This window comes from Caretta caretta, chromosome 10, assembly GCF_965140235.1.
Source record: "Caretta caretta isolate rCarCar2 chromosome 10, rCarCar1.hap1, whole genome shotgun sequence".
Lineage (NCBI taxonomy): Eukaryota > Metazoa > Chordata > Testudines > Cheloniidae > Caretta > Caretta caretta.
The window spans coordinates 35490403-35509240 of record NC_134215.1 but is presented as its reverse complement, the minus strand read 5'-3'; the positions used below and the strand labels follow the sequence as shown (position 1 = coordinate 35509240).

The window sequence follows — 18838 nt, the reverse complement described above, 5'->3', positions numbered from 1 at the left end:
AGCTAGAATGAGGTACCTTTCCAAAGCAGGAGATATTCTTGAGGATCCTATTACTTTGTATTCTTGTCGTCATTTTTCATCAGCCCATTTCTGATTCTTTCACCATTACTCTACTCACCGACTCTTCACAAGATACCAACAATAGAGAGATTCACTGAACTTCCGACTTCCTGATCTTCCTTCAAGGGGTTGGCTGGCACTTGGGTCCAACTGCTTCTCCAGTTGGGTGACCAGCTTACACTTCATGTAGTACAATGTATGTATTCTGTCTCCTTGCTGGGCAGAACATGATTAATCTTCCATGATGAGCTGCCCTCACTTTAGAGACAGCTATTATTTTGCAGAGGTTGGTTGTTGCAACCTCTTTTATCTCTCTGAACTAGTCAAAAGTAAGTTGGAGGTCTACTTCCTCTTGCTAATCTGTGCTCTTCAATGCGCTACTTACGTTTGTCTGCCAAATTTTAAAATAGCTGTTACCCTTCTTAAGCACTGCCTCTATTCACATTCTAGTCTGAATGCTTAGCTCTCTCAGTACCGGCATCCTCCTTTGTCACACTCATTGTGTTATCACTTCCTCCTTCTCTTGTTTCGTCATGCCCAATAGCATTTTGCAGCTCCAGAGAACAATTTTTAAACTATTATCTGTAATTTCTCAGGTTTCCTATAGGGCTGATAGCACAGAATCACAAAATGGTGTTTGGGGTAAGTCAGTTCTGCCTCACAGACCACTCCTGGTCAGTCAGAGGGTGTGGCTACATGAGAAAGTTGCAGCTCTTTAACTTAAATCAGTTTTAAAACACAATGTATTTAAACCAGTGAGGCTGAGATTTTCAGAGAAGCCTGAGGGAGTAAGGACCACAATTCCGACTGAAATATACTGGGATTAGGGGCTCAATTCTCTTGGGATACTTAGAAAATCCCTCCTTAATTAACAAGAATTTGGGCTGGCCTTGGAATTCCTCCATCACACCTACTTGAGAAGCTCATAATGTGGGTAAAAATGAGGCTGTCAGCACATCAAGGAAAATCTAGCATCTTCATTCATCGATTGCATAACTGGAGATAAAGGAAGGCATTCAGGCTGATGCTTTGAGTCCTTTGAAAGCTGTAACAACTGATGCAGCTGTTTGTCATAAGAATTCAGAGCAGTTCTTTTTAGCTAGTGTATGTCTACATTAGAAATGCTATAGCAGCGCAGCTGTAGTCTAGATGCTTACTACTTCTGCCACTGTAGTAAATCCACTTCTGAGAGGCAGTAGCTAGATTGATGAAAGAATTCTTCCATCAACTTAGTGGCGTCTACACTGGGGCTTAGGTCAGCTTAGCTACATCACACAGGGCATGACATTTTTCACAGCCCTGGCGATGTAATTCAGTCCAAATGCCCATTTTCTGATTCACTTCCCATTTTACATAGCCCTGAACCCTCTAATTCCACGCTGTCCCTTACAAAGGAAAAATCAATGGCAGCAATTGGGGATTGCGACATGACAAAAGTTAGGCTTCAGGAAGGGACGGGAGGGAGGCAGTTTGGATAAATCAATATTCACTAATAACATTAGTTTCTTCAGTCCTCCTATCCAACAGATTGATTTGTAAACAACAGCTTGAACGTAAAAATCAAACCCCATGTGTATAGTCTACATAACAAATAAACTATAAGCTGGTAGAGTAACTTTCCTCCTGAAGGTTCTCACAGTGCTTGATGACCTATATGCTTGCCCAATCAGTGATATGGGATTGCGGGACATTAAGCAGGGAGACAGCTATCTTACACTGATCTGAGGATGTTGGCCAAAGACCTTAAAACAAATTCCTATTTGGATATCATGTACCATGGAAATTTTAGTGGCCACCTGGAACAGAAAAGACTTCCATTTTTAGTGTCTCTGCCAAAAGAACCACCCAGAATTCAAGTTATTTACTGTGGAAGAATGAAGGGTTGAGTTATCCCAGCCAGGATTTGAACCGGTGGTTCTAGAGCATCTTGGTATTTCTGAACTAGTTGCTTGCAAAACACCTGCAGCCAACTTAGCTGGCTACTCAAAATTAATGTTTTTAATCAAAGTTGCTATCTAGCCATTTCTCCCAGTGATGCAAATAGTGCACATGTCAAACTTAAGACTTCAGTTTAGTGTTAAGAAGTCTTACTACACAGAGCATGGTAATCAAGTACCGCATTCATTTAACACTCAACCAACAGTACATGCAAAGAAACTGATTAGAGTAGAATGAAAGATTCCCATTGTCAATATCTTTTTTTCACTCCATATTTTGGATTAAAGAGACTTCTACTTAGCTTCTATAAAGACTTCCATAAAGTCACAGGGTAAACTTTTAAGACCTGGAGAGGCCTGATGGCTCTCTTACATCAACTTCTCCATCTATTTAAAATGGTCCTTTTTGTATGAAGAAATCAAGCAAAGTAACTTGGCAAGTGAGGATGACAATGAGAGTCTCCCCTTCTGGAGAATGTCGTTCAAACACTTAGAATGCCACGCACTACATCAATTACCTATTCATTTCAAGATCATTCAGGCGAGCAGAAAGATCCTCAAGGCGGTTGATTTGTTTGTGGCACTGGCTACAGTAAAACTCAAATGCCTCATCAGTGATAATGCTGTGCAGTTTCACAACGAGCGGGCTGACGCTAGAGAAATCACAAGTGTCATTTTAGCAGGACAGAACAGACCAATCTGATTTAATCTGTGGCTTCCACAAGTTAAGTGGATATTTGGAAGGGTGGAATCTGGTGGTAAATCACAAGCTTTTCATGCAAGAATTGCAATAGGAAATTTCGGGGCAACTGTTACTATAAAAATATTAAATCCAAACATCAATGACTGAGAAGTGCAACTGAGCTGGTAATTAAGCCATTTTGTTGGACACATTGCTTACAATAAAGATGATTAGACCCAATCACCTCTTTCCGTTTTGTCCAATGGGGATTATGCTCACTTACCACAGGTATGGATTTGGACAATTGACTTTTTCTGGTCTCCCAATGTACCTGTCAGGCTGCCATTATGTGTCACTGCTTTCTTAAACTCAGTGGGATGTTAGGATGTATGTGGGCCATTCAGCAGCATGTGGACCTACCTAGAATGGTTCTCAAAATTTTGGGAGCTACCCTTTTAAACAGCACTAAAACTCTTTCTGGTTTGCCTGGTCGGAAACAGAGCCCTAACTGACATGTTGCTGTGACGTGATTTAGTTTGAAAGCCAAATATCTTCAGTCAGACACATCATTTTCCATTGGGAATGTTCTAAAGACAGATTGGAAATCTTCCGTATGATGAAAACAGGGCAGCACATTAACAGGTAGGATTTTCATTTTAGAATGCACAGCTTTGAAAGAAACATTAACAAAAGAATAAAAGGTCATGGGTCCAGCTTCAGACACTTCAATATTACCTTTCTCTTTAAAGTGATGTGCAAGTGTTCACAGGATCAGCTTAGTTTTGCTGTTAAAAAGAGAACCTAATATATAAAGCCCAAAGTTTGTGAAGTGAGGATGTCAGAAAAGATTTCGAAGTGCTTCACTAGCTGCTACAGACTAAGGCTTTGGCTTTCAGTAACTTATGTAGAACACAAGGTACTAATGAATTTAGTGACATTTGGTAAATGAAACAGCTGATCATTTTTGATTACTGACTAAATTACCAGTGTTGTTGTAGCCTTAACAGACCGCTTCACCTTGAATGGTCCCTTGAAATGTGTGTGTTAACTACTTATGCTAAACAATCTGTTCAAACCTTATATTTAGCTGTGACATTTAGTTTCCAAGACCTGAAGGAGAGCTCTGTGCAGGCTCAAAAGTTTGTCTCTTTCACCAACAGAAGCTGGTCCAATAAAAGATACAACTGACCCACCTTGTGTCTCTAAACTACCAGTGGTTTCACAAAAAGATTTTTAATAGCAAAGAGTATGTAATATTTCTGGGATACCATACATCCTCTCCAAATGGAAAATACTTCTGGAAGCCACAAACTTTAATCAAAGGAAGGTTAAGAGTGAAAAAGCACGACATAGAAGTTTAATAAAAAAACAGAGAGGTAGAGGTGTGAGCAGGCAGAAACAAGGTTAAAACTGAAAGACACCTGAAAGGACTAGTCAACCACGTGGCACAGATGGATACTGCTTGTCAAGCAAATGGCCTGCGTCCAAAGAGGTACCAAGCACCATTGCAGTCAATGAGAGCAGTTACTGTGGCTCAGCAGCTCCGTAACTCCCCACACTGACTTCAAGGGGAGTTTCAGAAACCCAGTGTGTCTCAGGATCAGACTGTAAAGCTCCAAATTTAAATTGTGTGCAGTATTCACGCGCCTCCCTACAACATATCCTTACAGACCACACAACTCCTTCTAATATTTCATCTCTGAATGGTTGAAACCCATGTTAATTTGGGCAATGACATTTTGAAGACTTCTTTCCTCCCTCTAGGGCTGACTCCGTTCAGCGACGATCATTACTTCACAGCGGCAGCGACTATAGGTGCTAGTGCTTTGCAAGCTGGGGGGTGCTGGGCAGCTGCGAAAGAGTGACCAGAAAAAGGGAAACATCCATTTCAACCACAAAGCGTGAGAAGGGATTCTCATTTGAGAGGTCTTAAAAAAAACAAAAACAGATAATCTAAAAATAATTTGCCTCTGAAATTTGATGTCAAGCTGAAGATCCAAAGGAGGATTTTTATTAGTGCATAGCCCGTCACAGACACAGAAGGAAGAAGCAATTCACCCTTTGGGTGGTTCGCTACATCTAATAAGTTTGTCAGAGTGATCTGTATTAATAAAAACTAACGTGCTAAAATGCAAAACCTCATTGGCCAACAAGAATATAAAAAGAATAATCCCACGGGCAGGTTCTCCCTATCATCACCTTATTGGTAGTATTTTTAAAATAGTGTTTTAATCACACTTCAAGAAATGAAGTTATATACTAGACTACCCGCCCATTGGGTGGGTGAAGGAAGGCCACTGGCCGTTGGCCTCTCAACCTACACGCAGCACACTGATAGCCCAGTGTCACCACACTGACTGTCATACATTGCAACTTACATAAACACATTGCTACCCTCTCCCATCTTTTGGCACAGTCACTTAACATTGCCTGTGTAGGATCTGTTCAGTGCTCACAACAGAAAGGATGTTGTTAGTTAAGAAAAGGAGTGCTGGAGCCTTTTATTTTGATTACCAATTACCAGTCATTTTTCAGCAACGAGTGCTTCAGTGCAGCTCTTTTGTAACTGCATGAAGGTACCAGGAAGTGGGCGGGAACTCAATACAAGGAGTCACAAACACAAAGCGTTTGTTAAAGGCGAAGTGTCAATATACTCTAACGTTCCCTTAATTATCCTAAGTTTCTGATGAACCTTCTGGTGCAGGACTCCATGAACTATAGCAGACAGCTGTGACATTACTGTTCCTGCTTAGAGAAGCTGGTAACATGGAATTGGTGATTGGAGACATGATTGTTTATTATGCAAACTGCTTCTTGTAGCAAACAGCTCAGCAAAAATTCAGTCCAAACCAGTACATCCTCCAGTTCATTTCAACAAAAGCCAGCTGCACCAAACCTGGTTACATAGGGATGTTGTTTAGGAAAATAGCACGTTATTCTTGGAGAAAATGCAAAATAGGGGACTTATCGACAATGCACACCTGGACAAAAAAGTCAGGAGAGGGGGGCAGGCCTACAGTCTAGTGACACATGAGGATACAGGGTACTACTTCTGACAGCATCTTCTGCCATGATCTGGGACTTAGGCCCCGTCTACACTGGCACGTTTCTGCGCAGTAAAGCAACTTTGAGCACTGTAACTCCCGAGGTGCACGCACGGCCAAGCCACTTAGTGCGCAGAAACTGCGCAGATGCAGCGCTCTGAAAAACCCACCCCGACGAGAGGCGTAGAGCTTTCTGCGCCAGGGCTACAGCGCCGTGGTGCCAGTGTAGACACAGTGGCGATTACAGCTCTGCGACTGGCCTCCGGGAGGTGTCCCACAATGCCTGTTCTCACCTCTCTGGCCATCGGTTCGAACTCTACTGCCCTGCCCTCAGGTGACCAACCGTCAGCCCCACCCCGTACATTCCTTTGAAAATTTGAAAGTCCCCTTCCCGTTTACTCGGTGATGTGTGCAGTGGTCTCAGTGCATCTTTCCAGGTGGCCATGCCCGCTCCACGCACCAGGCGATCCCCCGCTTGGAGCAATGCCGAGCTGCTGGACCCCATCGGCATTTGGGGAGAGGAAGCTGTCCAGTCCCAGCTGCTCTCCAGCCATAGGAATTATGATATCTACAGACAGATTTCACAATGCATGATAGAAAGGGGCCATGACCGGGACACATGGCAGTGCAGGGTCAAAATGAAGGAGCTGCAGAACGCCTACCCCAAGGCGCGGGAGGCAAACCTCCACTCCAGTGCTGCACTCATGAGCTGCCAGTTCTACAAAGAGCTGGACGCGACACTCGGTGGTGACCCCACCTCCACTGCGAAGGCCCCTGTGGATACTTCATTGGCTCACGTGCCAGTTGAGAGTGGACCAAGCCAGGAGGAGGCAATTTTGGATGAAGAGGGGGAGGGGGAATTCAGTCAGAGGATGACTCGGAGGTTAGAGATGCAGGCAGTCAGGAGCTCTTTTCGACCCCGGAGGAGCCTAGCCAGTCACAATAGTCGGAGCTTGGCAAAGCACAAACAGGAGAGGAGGCCCCTGGTAAGTGGATCTGATTTGGGGAATTGCTGAAGCGAGTTGTTGGGGGCAGGAGGGTTGCAGAAAGCAGGCTTGTCTCCCACCTCATGCCTAGAGTGGCGGAACAGGCTGTTGATACACTCCCTCACTTCATGAGAATCTCCCTCAGATCTCAGGAAACTTGTGCAGATACTGGGCAATGCGCTCCCACAGGTTCCTCAGCAGAGCTGCTTTGTTTCTTGCCCCATTAATGGTAACTTTCCCATGCCACTGTGCCGTCACGGGGGTGAGGGGGAAGAACCATTGCTGCACACAGGGTAGCTACACAGGGGCCAGGGCAGAAGCTGCAGGCTTGGAGAACACCCTCCCTTGAGTCCCTGATCACCCTCAGCAGCGAGATATCTTCCATAATGATCACCTCCTGTGGAAAGTGTGGGGACAGGAATGATTATCAGGCCCACCCTACAGTGCTGGCTCTCCCCAAGTGCCCAAGAGCCACATGCCCAGTTTACAGCAGGGTCACTGAACAGTGATTTACCCTGCCCCTGCAGCTACTCACCATTTTGGGGGTCTTGTAGCTTGTGTGTGCTTGCTTGGGGTCAGCCAGTTAGTGACAGGTGTGTGAGTACTGGCTGTGTTTTAAAGCACTGAATCAGTGTTGCCTGTGTTGCAAAAAATACAGCTTCCGTAAAATGTTGCATTTAGACTTCAGAGAGATGACCTTGGAGCAGAGCCTCCCTCTTTGTTATCAGCGGCAGAACAGTTGCAAAGAATTAGGAAGCGTCCAAGAAGAACTGAGGATGACTTTATGTGTGAAGTTATGATGCACTCCGCTGCTGAGAAAAAGGAATTAAAGGAGTGGCGGGACAGCGAGAAGAGGAACCAAAAGGAGAAAGCTGCACACCAGAAAGAAGCCATGGAACAGCTCTTAACACTTGGTGCTCCATAAGTGGACATGCTCTAGCTCTTCAAACTGAGCAGTTCCGCGCCTGCCCTCCCCTGCAGCCACTGTCACAAAACGCTTTCCCATGTGCCCACCCACACACCGCTAACATACTCTTATCAACCTCCTGTCCACTCTCTACCTGCAGCATTCCACTCCTCTCTTCTCACAGTCCAGCAGTGTGGATTCCCAATACCCACTACACTCAACACCCGTCCCTCTGCAGTTTGGCCCTGCTGAAGTACAGCACCCATTCCATCGAACTCCAAAGGAGAAGGCTGGGTATGATCCCTGGACATACACAATCTGTCACCATCCCGGGACCCTTCCTCCTCTTGAGACCTTCCATTCCCCCATCCCGCTGATGAATTTTTTCGTTTGACTCTCTCCTCTGGTTGCTGTCTTTCAATAAAATAATTGCGTTTGTTTGTAAGCAATCTTTATTCTATTAAGTGAAAGCAAAAGGAGCACTGCAAAGAAACATACAATTATGTTAAGGTCCCTTCTTGCATCATGTGCACCAATCACCTCCTAGCATTACAAGCACTGCAATCCCGAGCATAGCAAGAAATAGTGGCTTTCAGCTTCAAATTGCTGCCAGAAAGCACCCCTGATCCTTATGGCCCCATGCTGTGCCCCTCTAACAGCCCTGGTCTTCGGCTATTCAAACTCAACCTCCAGGCACTAAGCCTCTGCAGTCCAGCCCTGAGTGAAGCTTTCATCCTTCAATTCACAAATATTATGGAGCGTACAGCACACGGCTATAAGCATAGGAATATTGTCATCGGCCATGTCCAGCTTCCGATACAGGCATTGCCAGCGGGCTTTTAAAAATGGCCAAATACACATTCTGCATTTGTCATTCTGCACTTGCTCAGCCTGTTGTTGAACCACTCCTTGCTGCTGTCAAGTTGCCCCGTGTATGGCTTCATGAGCCACGGCATTAAGGGGTAAGAGGGGTCTCCCAGGATCACAATGGGCATTTCGACTTCCCCTACGGTGATCTTCTGGTCCATGAAAAAAATCCCTGCTTGCAGTTTCTTGAACAGACCAGTGTTCCAAAAGATGTGTGTGTGTCATGCACCTTTCCGCACCAGCCTGCGTTAATGTCTGTGAAACGCACAAGGTGATCTAGAAGCACCTGGAGAACGATAGAGAAATATCCTTTGTGATTAATGTACTCAGTGGCTAGGTGGTCTGGTGCCAGAATTGGAATGTGCATGCCATCTATCACCGCTCCGCAGTCAGAGAAGCCCATTTGTGCAAAGCCATCCACAATCTCACACACGTTGCCCAGAGTCACAGTCTTTCGGAGTAGGATGCGATTAATGGCCCTGCACACTTCCATCAACACGACTCCAACCATCACCTTTCCCACTCTGAACTTGTTAGCGACCAATCGGTAGCAGTCTGGAGTAGCCAGCTTCCACAGTGCAATTGCCACGAGCTTTTCCAGCGACAGGGAAGCTCTCATTTTTGTGTCCTTGTGCCGCAGGGCTGGAGAGAGCTCATCACACAGTCCCATGAATGTGGCTTTCCTCATGCGAAAGTTTTGCAGCCACTGCTTATCATCCCAGACGTGCATGATGATGTGATCCCGCCACTCAGTGCTTGTTTCCCGAGCCCAGAAGCGGCGTTCCACTGTGGTCAGCAGCTTCATGAATGCCACAAGCACTCTCGTGTCATAGCTACTACGTGTGGCAAGATCAATGTCACACTCCTCTTGCCTTTGTAGTTTAAGGAACAACTCCACTGCCACTCGTAACGTGTTGGTCAGTGCATTCTGGTCAACAGCTCAGGATCCATTCCTGCAGCCAGAAAGAGGCAGGGCAGGGAGCACAGCACACAAACTGTTGAAAGATGGAGCCAAATGCAGATGGAAGCACAGGGATTGCTGGGAGGCAAAGCAATGCACCATGAGGCATTGGGACAGGACCCAGGATGCCCCGCGACTCCTTCTGCCTTCCCACAAGTCTTAGCGGCAAAAGAGAAAAAGGTGTTTTGTGGGATAGCTGCCCAGAGTGCACCGCTCCGAACAGTGCCGCAAATGCCGCAAGTGTGAGCACGCTATTACGCAGGCAGCTGTCAGTGTGAACACACAACAGCGGTTTTCCTTCGGCGCTCTCTGAGCAGTGCTGTAACTGAGCCAGTGTAGATGTGCCCTTATATGGCCTTCCTTTAATCTGTCTTCTTCAAAAGCCCCTCTAATGGGTACATAGAGTAGCGGTGAAGGCTATCAATCAGAGTAATCCACATCCTTCTCCGCCAGAAGGATGATGCTGTGATGCAGGATATTATAGGGAGGGGATCAAAGCTGGGCAGATCGCCAAGGCTATGGGGGCTCATATGGAAAGGAGATTGCATTTGGACACTGCATGGAAAGTCATAAAAATGCTACGTCAGGATCATGAATCTTAGTTTAAAAAGTGTCTCCCAAATGGAAGTTACTTAGCTTGGGATTGTAGCTTCTGGATTCTAGGGTTAGCAAAGATCATCTTTGTTGTCTGAGATTGCTAAAATCACCGGTGAAACAAAGAAGTGGTGTCCCTTCTACTGCAATTAAAAATGACATATGTGAATTTCACAAGAGCTTTTCCTTTTTGGACCAATGGAGTCCTGAATTGCCTACTGAGTTTTAATCAGGCTTTGTGAATCTTGTGAAACAGATATCTGGCAAGTCAGATAGTTATGAAGGGCTTTTACAGTTACTTTAAAAAAAAAAAAAAAGCACAAATGTGTTTCCTTGGTGGAGCCACTCTAGGTGCCATTATCCTAAAGAGAAACTATCATGTTATTTTTCCCAGCAATTTCAGGGTTATCCTATTGGCAATGGTATTTTATACTCCCATTCCATAAAATTATTGTTTCTGCAAGACAAAATACTGGCTTCTCAACAGTTAAAAGCACACTAAGGATTTTTTCTAGTTATTTATTTCTACAGGAAACCTCTATTCAGATGCAGCAGTGAGTCAGCATCAAAGAACTCTTCCTGATTTTTACTCTTTCTAGCTGGATTGTTTATTCACAAAACACAACAAGTGACTTGTTCATGAAACACACCGGCCCCATGGCCAGCAACTTTCTGGTTCCAAGCCTCCCGCTGTATCCACTGCACTACATTCCCTCATCTGCCATTGATGCTGACTTCAACAGAGAAAGCTGCATCAGCTAGTGCAAACTAACCAACTTACCACATGCAAGTCATAAAAGGAAGATTTTTGAATCAAGAGGCACCAACAAAGGCAGGGTGCCAGTTTTCTCTTACAAAAGGTTTTGGTATTAATCACACTTCTCACAGGAAAAGAAACATGACTTTTTCCCTGATGCATGTGAAACTGAACCCCCCCTCTCCTCCCCGGCCCCCATACTCCCCCAACAAATGCTACTGGAGCTGTGAGCATCTTCGGTAGGGGCGATGAAGGGTTGCTCTGAAAATCAACTTGGCAAGAGATTTTTAACTTCAGAAGTGACGCATCAATTGTATTCAACTTGACAGGATTCCTTCTGTGAACCAGTTCGAAGTATGAAACAAAAGGAAATCCAACATGTGCAAAGCCTGGTTAAAAATGCCGTACAAAGGAAGTAGGTACAATACTGCCAGTCCTAGGTGCGATATTACCTGGGAGAAAGGAAAGAGGAGCTGCTAAAGCTGGTTTCCCCGTTACATAGGCTGTCTGAGAACAAATCTGCTTCATTCCCTTCTCCGTAATCCTCAAAGTGCTCCTCTCCACTAATTACGGTAACGATGGAGTGATTGTTGAGGTCTGAGCTCAAGGGTAGGTCATGTGGGTGGGATCTATCAGAGCAAAGAGTAAAAGAAAGGTGTTAAAATGTTGCCAAGGTAGTTGCCATTCCAAAGGTGCGTATTACACCCACAATTCCAGTTGTGCTTATTACACACCAATTCAGGATAAAGGACTAATTCTTTTGGAAAGTGGAAGGCTACAGCATAATTTGTACAGTACTTGGACCCTGGAAGGTGCAATACAAGTGCTCTGTGAAAGTTTGTACCAACAGTCCATCATGTGCCCATAAAGGTGGGCACCAAAGTAAATGTAACAAACTTGTCTCAGATGGACCATGAAACTTGGCAGAATTAAGACTGATGAGATGACGTATAATTTGGTCAGTAAAACAAGTGTGAAGTTGTCACGGAGTCACTGGGCCAATGCTCTGGAACTACTACTCAAAGCCAGTCAGGACTCTGGTGTAGCATGCCTCCTCTCTCTGAGCAAGGTCAGGCTTGACAAAGCCCTGGCTGGGATGATTTTGTTGGGGATTGGTCCTGCTTTGAGCAGGGGGTTGGACTAGATGACCTCCTGAGGTCCCTTCCAACCCTGATATTCTATGATTCTATATTGTCACCAGGGCAAGAAGCATACACAGCTTTGACCTTCCTGGGTCTGACCTTGGAGCATTCAGCATCCCCTTCCTCCCCATGTGCTTCCCACAGCAAGTCTGCCCGGGAGGGGCTCTTGGAGAAGCCAGAGGGCCCTGGCACCCCAAACTCTTGCAGTCAGCAGTGACTCTCAGCCAGCATGTAGAACAGAAGGGTTTATTAGGTGACAGGAATACAGCATAGCACAGAGCTTGCTATCACAGAAATCAGTGACTTTCAGCCAAGTCCCTCTTGGGGAGTCTTGGGCCAAATGGCCTGGACTCTCCCTCTTCCAGTCCCCCAAGCAGACTGCCCAGCTTTCAGCAATCGTCCCCCGACATACCCGTTGCTCCTCTTCTTTGTCCTGCTTCCCGGGCAAAAGGTGCCACCTGGTTGCAGCCCCTTCTGGGTCTCAGGTTACAAATGGCACCGCCATAGCATATGTGCAGACCACTGGGCAGCCTCACCTGCCCCCAGGGCCTCAGCAAAAATCACACACCCAATTCCCACCACCAAAATATTGGTGCAGTACACAGGGAAAAGGAGGTACACACAGAATTAGGATAGGACAGTGACACTCACATGCAACATAAGATTAATAAAACCCCACTTCGTCACAGAAGTATACTCGGTTAGCTGGGCAGAGAAAACAAAGCTAAATGATTCCTGAGTTAACACCACGCAGTTAAGTTATACAGTCAGCCTACAGCTACACATTAGCCTTTATTTCACTTAGCGCTGTGTAATCCTATTAAGAGTCCAGTACTGGGGTTTAACCAGTCAGTGGCACAGATCCTAGTTGGTTGCACAAGGCAGCTATTCAAAACATCAAAGTTTCCTTTAAGTCTGCCACGAACCTAAATAGCCCTTCTCTGGTTTCCATTGCAAAATGTTTTAAGCAGTCAGGTGGATAAAAACGGGGAGGCACTGCTGCTTTTTTACATAGCTTTGACATCAGATTCACAAGTGACGTCTGTATTAGCATATTAAGCCCTTATCTAAATATGAATGAGATTCATCGCTGGTATCCCACTATTTCATTTGATTAAGACAGAATACACAAGCTACCAGTAGTCATTAAAAACGTCCTGCTTTACATAACACTTTTCATCTTCAACCCATTGTACAAATATTAACTCATTACACCATTGATTACATACTAATTTATGGAAAATCTTGCGGAATTGGAATGCAGAGTTTTTGTGCAACTCTAGAGAAAATAAGGGATTGTAAGAGTCAACTACTAGAGAAAGTCTAAGATACCCAAACTTTGGTTCCAAGCAGACACTGCTATTCAGACTAACTGAATAAAGAAAAAAGCACCCAGGCACCATCATCCTTTCATGATTCCAAAGATAATTAGAGAACCTGTCATTTAAAAAATTCTGCTATTTATGAGGATTTGGCTTATTTCATTATCCACTCACTAAAGAAAAAAAGTTTATCATCCCAACAATGTTAATTCTAATGAAAAAAAGTTATAAATAAGCCATTTAAGACAAAAATATACAGCATTTAAGAGACTTCAGCCTTACTCTGCTAATAAAAGTTTTACATCCATGCAGAAGGGACTCTGACAGCAGATAAATTCAGCTTCAGCTTGTTGGGAATCTGCACACCTTCCTACACACTAAGGAAGTGCAGTTAAATCTCTAACTAGGTCCATCAAAAATTATGCTTTCAAGCCTCAAAGTTTTTAGGAATGTCTTTCATCCACAAGGTAAATTCACAAACAGAGGCTGCTGGATTGATGCTCAGGGCCCTGCCTTTACAAATGAGTGGAGGGCACTCTACTTAGCAAGAAAGCAACACAGGCCAGAACAAAGCAGAGGAAAGATTATTTACAAAACAAAAAAATATATAAAATGAGCCAGAGCAGACATCTCCGCTGATCTCAGTGCGGCAGATCCCTTTAAAGGACAGAATGGGCCCTATGCAAGGGCAGTGTTATGAAACACATTTTTGTGCTGTTTCATGAATGCCTACTGTAGGTGTCAAGGGCTTCAAAATCCTACAGTAATCTTTCTGATCAACAGCTGAAATATTTACTTCTGTTCATACAGGCTAAGGTACACAGACTTTAATATCATTGACTGAAAGGTCACCTTTAAAACTACGCTCAGCCTGAACAGCCACATTGACAGGGTTTTACCATGCGATGGATCCATGGAAGCACAATGGAGGTGCGAGAGACAGTTCTACAGGGGCCCTGCCTCAATACCTTTAAATCCCACAACCTGCAGTCAGATTTCTTGGGTAAATGTTCTCCCTCACACAATTTTCAATTTCTTAAGCTTCCTTCCACATTTTAACCCAAAGTTTAACATTTATTTAAAGCCTTATTATAAACTATCTGAACCACAGCGGGTTTTACAGGACGCTGCCCAACTGAACAAGTAGGAAGGTGGGGGATGGACAAAGCACCGTAAACACCTTCCCCCTCCCTAATCTAATTGTGATGGTCCCAATTTAATTTAAAAAAAAAACAAACAAACCCACAAGCAAAGGCTTTTGTACCTACAGGCAGGTGAGTCCAAGACATGTAGCCATTTTCCCAGAGGGTCGGGGGGAACATATGCAGGCCGGCATGTTTTGCTGACCCTCCTTGGTACAATCGGCACTGTTTGGTGGCCTAGCAGCTTGGAAGCTGATTATATACTGAGAGTTAATAATCACTGAGCCGAAGAACGCTCTTCAGGCAAAGAAAGCACAGCCAGCTAATCTCCTTTCCTTTATAGTCCACAGGGCCTCTCATGGGAAGCACCCTTTCCTCCCCAGTTCAGAGCACCAGCTCCCCACCCTTTCCCCACCGTGCAAAGAAGCACTTTGAAAAGTCATCCCCTCTTCACTTTTGGAAGAAGTGAAGCGACAGGCTTAACAAACAAAGAAATGCCAACCTGAATGGAGACCTCTGGACTCAGCTGATCTGCTTCTCAATCTTACAGTGAGCACATTAATTAGCAGACTTTAAACTAGGAAGGTTAAACAAACCTTTATTTCGATAAAGACTGAAGAGGTCATTATGTTTCCATTGGTGAGGTCATTACTAAGAGTAGAATTTGACAGCTTCCCCATTCTTCCCTACCTCTCTCCATCATCCTCTCATTTCTCTCCCTCCCTACCTTCACAGTACCCTTTGGGGGGGGCTCAAGGCAAGCACAGCAGTTCCTCCAAAGGAATGTCAGTGCTGCTCCAGAGACCACATGAAAGAATGTCTTTTAGTCATACCCAGCAACCAGATTTTTCAGACAAAAGTCATTAAGCTGGAGTTACAGTTCTCATGCATATTTACAAGGGAAGACGTGGGTGGGAATACTACTCCTATTTTAAGAAGCCAAATAACCAAAAATATAATTTAAAGTGGTATATTAAACTTTCAGCTTTGCTCCTCCAAGTGTTGTGAGATCTCAGGCCCTGAACAGCTCAGCAACTTGACAACGGATCGAGAGGTGAAAGTTTCTAAAGAGCTTTCAGATGTGCACAGGAGACGGCACTTTCTGTGTCTAGGTTCCAAAAGATTACCACGCTAAATAAGGTCATTAAAACTAGGCTGTATACTAATTTTTTCAGGATATTTAATTCTTGCCTAAAGTCACAAACACTAACAAGCCATTGTTAGAACTAGAAAGACCCAAAACTCAGTATATTCTTGCCAGAAATTCAGATCATGGGGGAGTTTACCATCAGTGGAGTTGTGCTTGCTTTACGCCATCAGTGAATTTTGCCCTGTTGCTGTCCTCCTCCTCCTCCCTCCCTCTTACATACTTGTCAGAAGCGAGCAGCACTGACCCATTCTCTGGTTCCTCTATAGGATCAGTGAACTCTGAGTGCACCGTGGAATCAATAGCACTGTCCGTTTCTACTTCATCATGCATCTCGGGATGTACCAGCGTGCCGGTGTCCTCGTCTGTGAAGGTTTCACACTCGCTGTAAGTGCTCTCTGAGCCCATGTAGGCGCTGTCAGTCACCTCATTTGCCTGTTATAAAATACAACAAAAAAACTATTAGCTACTCTTACCTGATTTTGCTCTACAACAGGAACATCAAACGCACACATACTAATTAAACGTTAAGTAAAATGCAGGAAATAATTTAAGGATTAAAAAAAAAAAATCAGATCTCCGTTCCATGAACTGTAAATCATGACCACATGTGAAGTTATGTATGCCCAACACAAAACAACCACTTGTAAATTGACAGACAAATCAGAAGAGACCAAATGATTTCACTAACCCCAGAATTTTGGGCTTTTAGGTACAACATAGTTTCCTGCAGTAAATTATTGCTTTTAGATTGCATGTGTTTTGATACAGAGATCGTGTCAGTGGTTAGAAAATGTCAAGTACATTTTGGGCACTTCTGTAACCTAAATAAATAAAAGTGTAATACGTAAGAGGGAGTAGAGGTTGTGTTAGAAGAACATAGGGATCAATATCAACATACTGCCTTAGAAGGAGGTTTGCAATCTGACCAATGATGGTTCGGATCATTTTATTCCTTTTATCCAATTCATTTTAAAAAGTTTGGCAGTTTAGCTAGTTGGGGTTCTATGATGATCACCATGAAGACTGTAATTATGTGGGCTTTATTGCTGCAAAGTACTGTTTTCTGCTGTTTCAAGAAATCCTCCATTCCTCAAAAATATAAAAATAAATTTGTTCAAAATCTTTAAGATGATATTCAATTTGCAAGGGTTGAATCTTCAATCTATAATCTTAAAAAGACTTGAACAGAGACGCTTTTCAACAAAATTTTTTTGTTAAAATATTTTTGAACTGCTTTACTAATAATGTCTGTAGATGGTGGCATGATCTGGTTGTCAGGGCCCCATATTTGGAGTTAAAAAACCTAGGTATTTGGCTTCCCAACTGGCCTGGCTCGTGACCCTTAGGCAAGTCAGTTCACCTTCCGTTCTTTGGCTGTTTTGTCTATTTAGGTAAGTTCCCTGGGGCAGGAACTGTCTCTCAATATTTAAGTGTACAGTGTCTAGCCCAGGGGTGGGCAAACATTTTGGCCTGAGGGCCACATCTGGGTATGGAAATTGTATGGCGGCTATGAATGCTCACAAAATGGGGGGTAGGGGTGTGGGAGGGGGTAAGGGCTCTGGCTGTGGGTGCGGGCTCTGGGGTGGCAGCAGAAATGAGGAGTTCACGATTCAGGAGGGGGCTCGGGGCTGGGACAGGGTGTTAAGGTGGGGGTGGGGGTGGGGGTGAGGGCTCCCGCTGGAGGTGCGGGCTCTGGGGTGGGGCTGGGGATGAGGGGTTTGGGGTGCCGGAGGGTGCTCTGGGCTGGGACCGAGGGATTCAGAGGGTGGAAGGGAGATCAGGGCTGGGGCAGGAGCGCAGGAGGAAGGGGGAGGGCTCAGGGGTGCAGGCTTTGTCGGTGCTTTCCTCAGGCAGCTCCTGGAAGCAGCAGAATATCCCTCCTCTGGCTCTTACACAGAGGCGTGGCCAAGCAGCTCTCTGTGCTGTCCTGTCCATAGGCACTGCCCCCGCAGCTCCCATTGCCCACGATTCCTGGCCAATGGGAGCTGAGGGGGCAGGGCTTATGCAGCATGTGGAGTCCTAGGCTGCCCCTACACATAGGAGCTGGAGGGGGGAAATGCCGGCTGCTTCCCAGGAGCTACACGGAGCCACGGCATGCATGGAACGGGGCAAGCCCCCGACCCCGCTCCCTGGCGGCAGCTTGAGGGCCAGATTAAAAGGTCAGACAGGCCAGATACGGCTCATATAGTTTGCCCATCCCTGCCCTAGGCCAAGAGGTCCCTAATCTTAGATGGTGCCTCTGTGAACTACTGAAATGCTAATAAAATAATTACTACTACTAGTGACCAAATGGCAGGAATATAGTTTAGTTTACTGCATACATTTTGTTTCCTTTCTGCACTTCCCTCACCTTGGGAAGTGAAACTAGTCATTTTCATTTCTGACACAACCACAATGGTGATCCCATAACAACATTTAAGTGACCTGCCTTTCTACGTTAAAGTGTCCCATGGGAGCAGCAGACCAAGAGAAGGAATAGTGACACCTTTCCACCTATGAGAAACAACCTCACCCAGTGCTTCAAGAGGAGCAGTCAGCAGACTTGACCACTATGGGAGATGAGCTTAGGTGAGAGTGCAATGGGTGGTGGGCCTAGCGAATGCACAGCTTGGTAAGAAGCCACAAGGAGGAAAGGCTTATGCCAGGTTTTTTTATTTTATTGTAATTCTCTCTCTCTCTCATTTCTCTTCTTTTTTGTAAAGCTGAATCCAGGGCTCCTACATCTGGGCACCCTGCTGAAAACCGGTAACATTTGGGGGTTTCCTCCCTCATCTCCACCCTGCCTGGAAGAAGCAGAGGGAGGTTTTCTGCAGCAAAGGGCCAGCAGGCAGGCATCACACAAGAGTTAGAACTGTGAAGACTCAAGTGCAGCAGCAGGGAGCCCGCCATGGTGAATGACCGAGGGAGAGTGTCGGAGGCCCATGAGTCTACATACAGGAACCACAGTTTTGCTGGAATCCCTTTCAAAGGCCTTTTGCTGGCAGCATTTGCCATGATCAGCGTTCCAGCCACCACAGACCATTTCTCTCACAGACCTCAAGAATGTCTGCGTTATGTGAAGTTTACCCAATTGAATCAAAGCAGCTCTGTAACGGATGCTGCTTTTCTTCAGCAAGGTCAGAGGACTAGAGGTATAGAAAGCAAGTAATACCTTGAGTGGACCAATGCAATAACAGCAATGTAAAAGCCAACCCCTTGTCATTGGCTAAAGACTGTGAAGAGGAGCTTTTAGTGCTTTTCCATCTGCTTTAGAGGAGAAGCTGCCCTAAGTTTCTCATGGGACTGAA

The 18838-nt window shown here is 45.0% G+C and overlaps 1 protein-coding gene across 6 annotated transcripts in view; it reads right to left on the bottom strand.

The window, feature by feature from the left end:
• RAB11FIP3 (RAB11 family interacting protein 3) overlaps positions 1–18838 on the bottom strand; it is a 180280-nt gene that overhangs the window by 26439 nt on the left and 135003 nt on the right. For 3 of the 6 annotated variants that reach the window (XM_048866367.2, XM_048866371.2, XM_048866373.2), the window contains 3 exons: positions 15796–15983; positions 11248–11424; positions 2516–2650 (listed from right to left, as the gene is read on the bottom strand). In XM_048866367.2, coding sequence (XP_048722324.2) covers positions 2516–2650; positions 11248–11424; positions 15796–15983 — 500 coding nt within the window. The remainder of the gene's footprint in view (positions 1–2515; positions 2651–11247; positions 11425–15795; positions 15984–18838) is intronic. The other 3 variants (XM_048866370.2, XM_048866369.2, XM_048866368.2) reach the window with 2 other exon arrangements.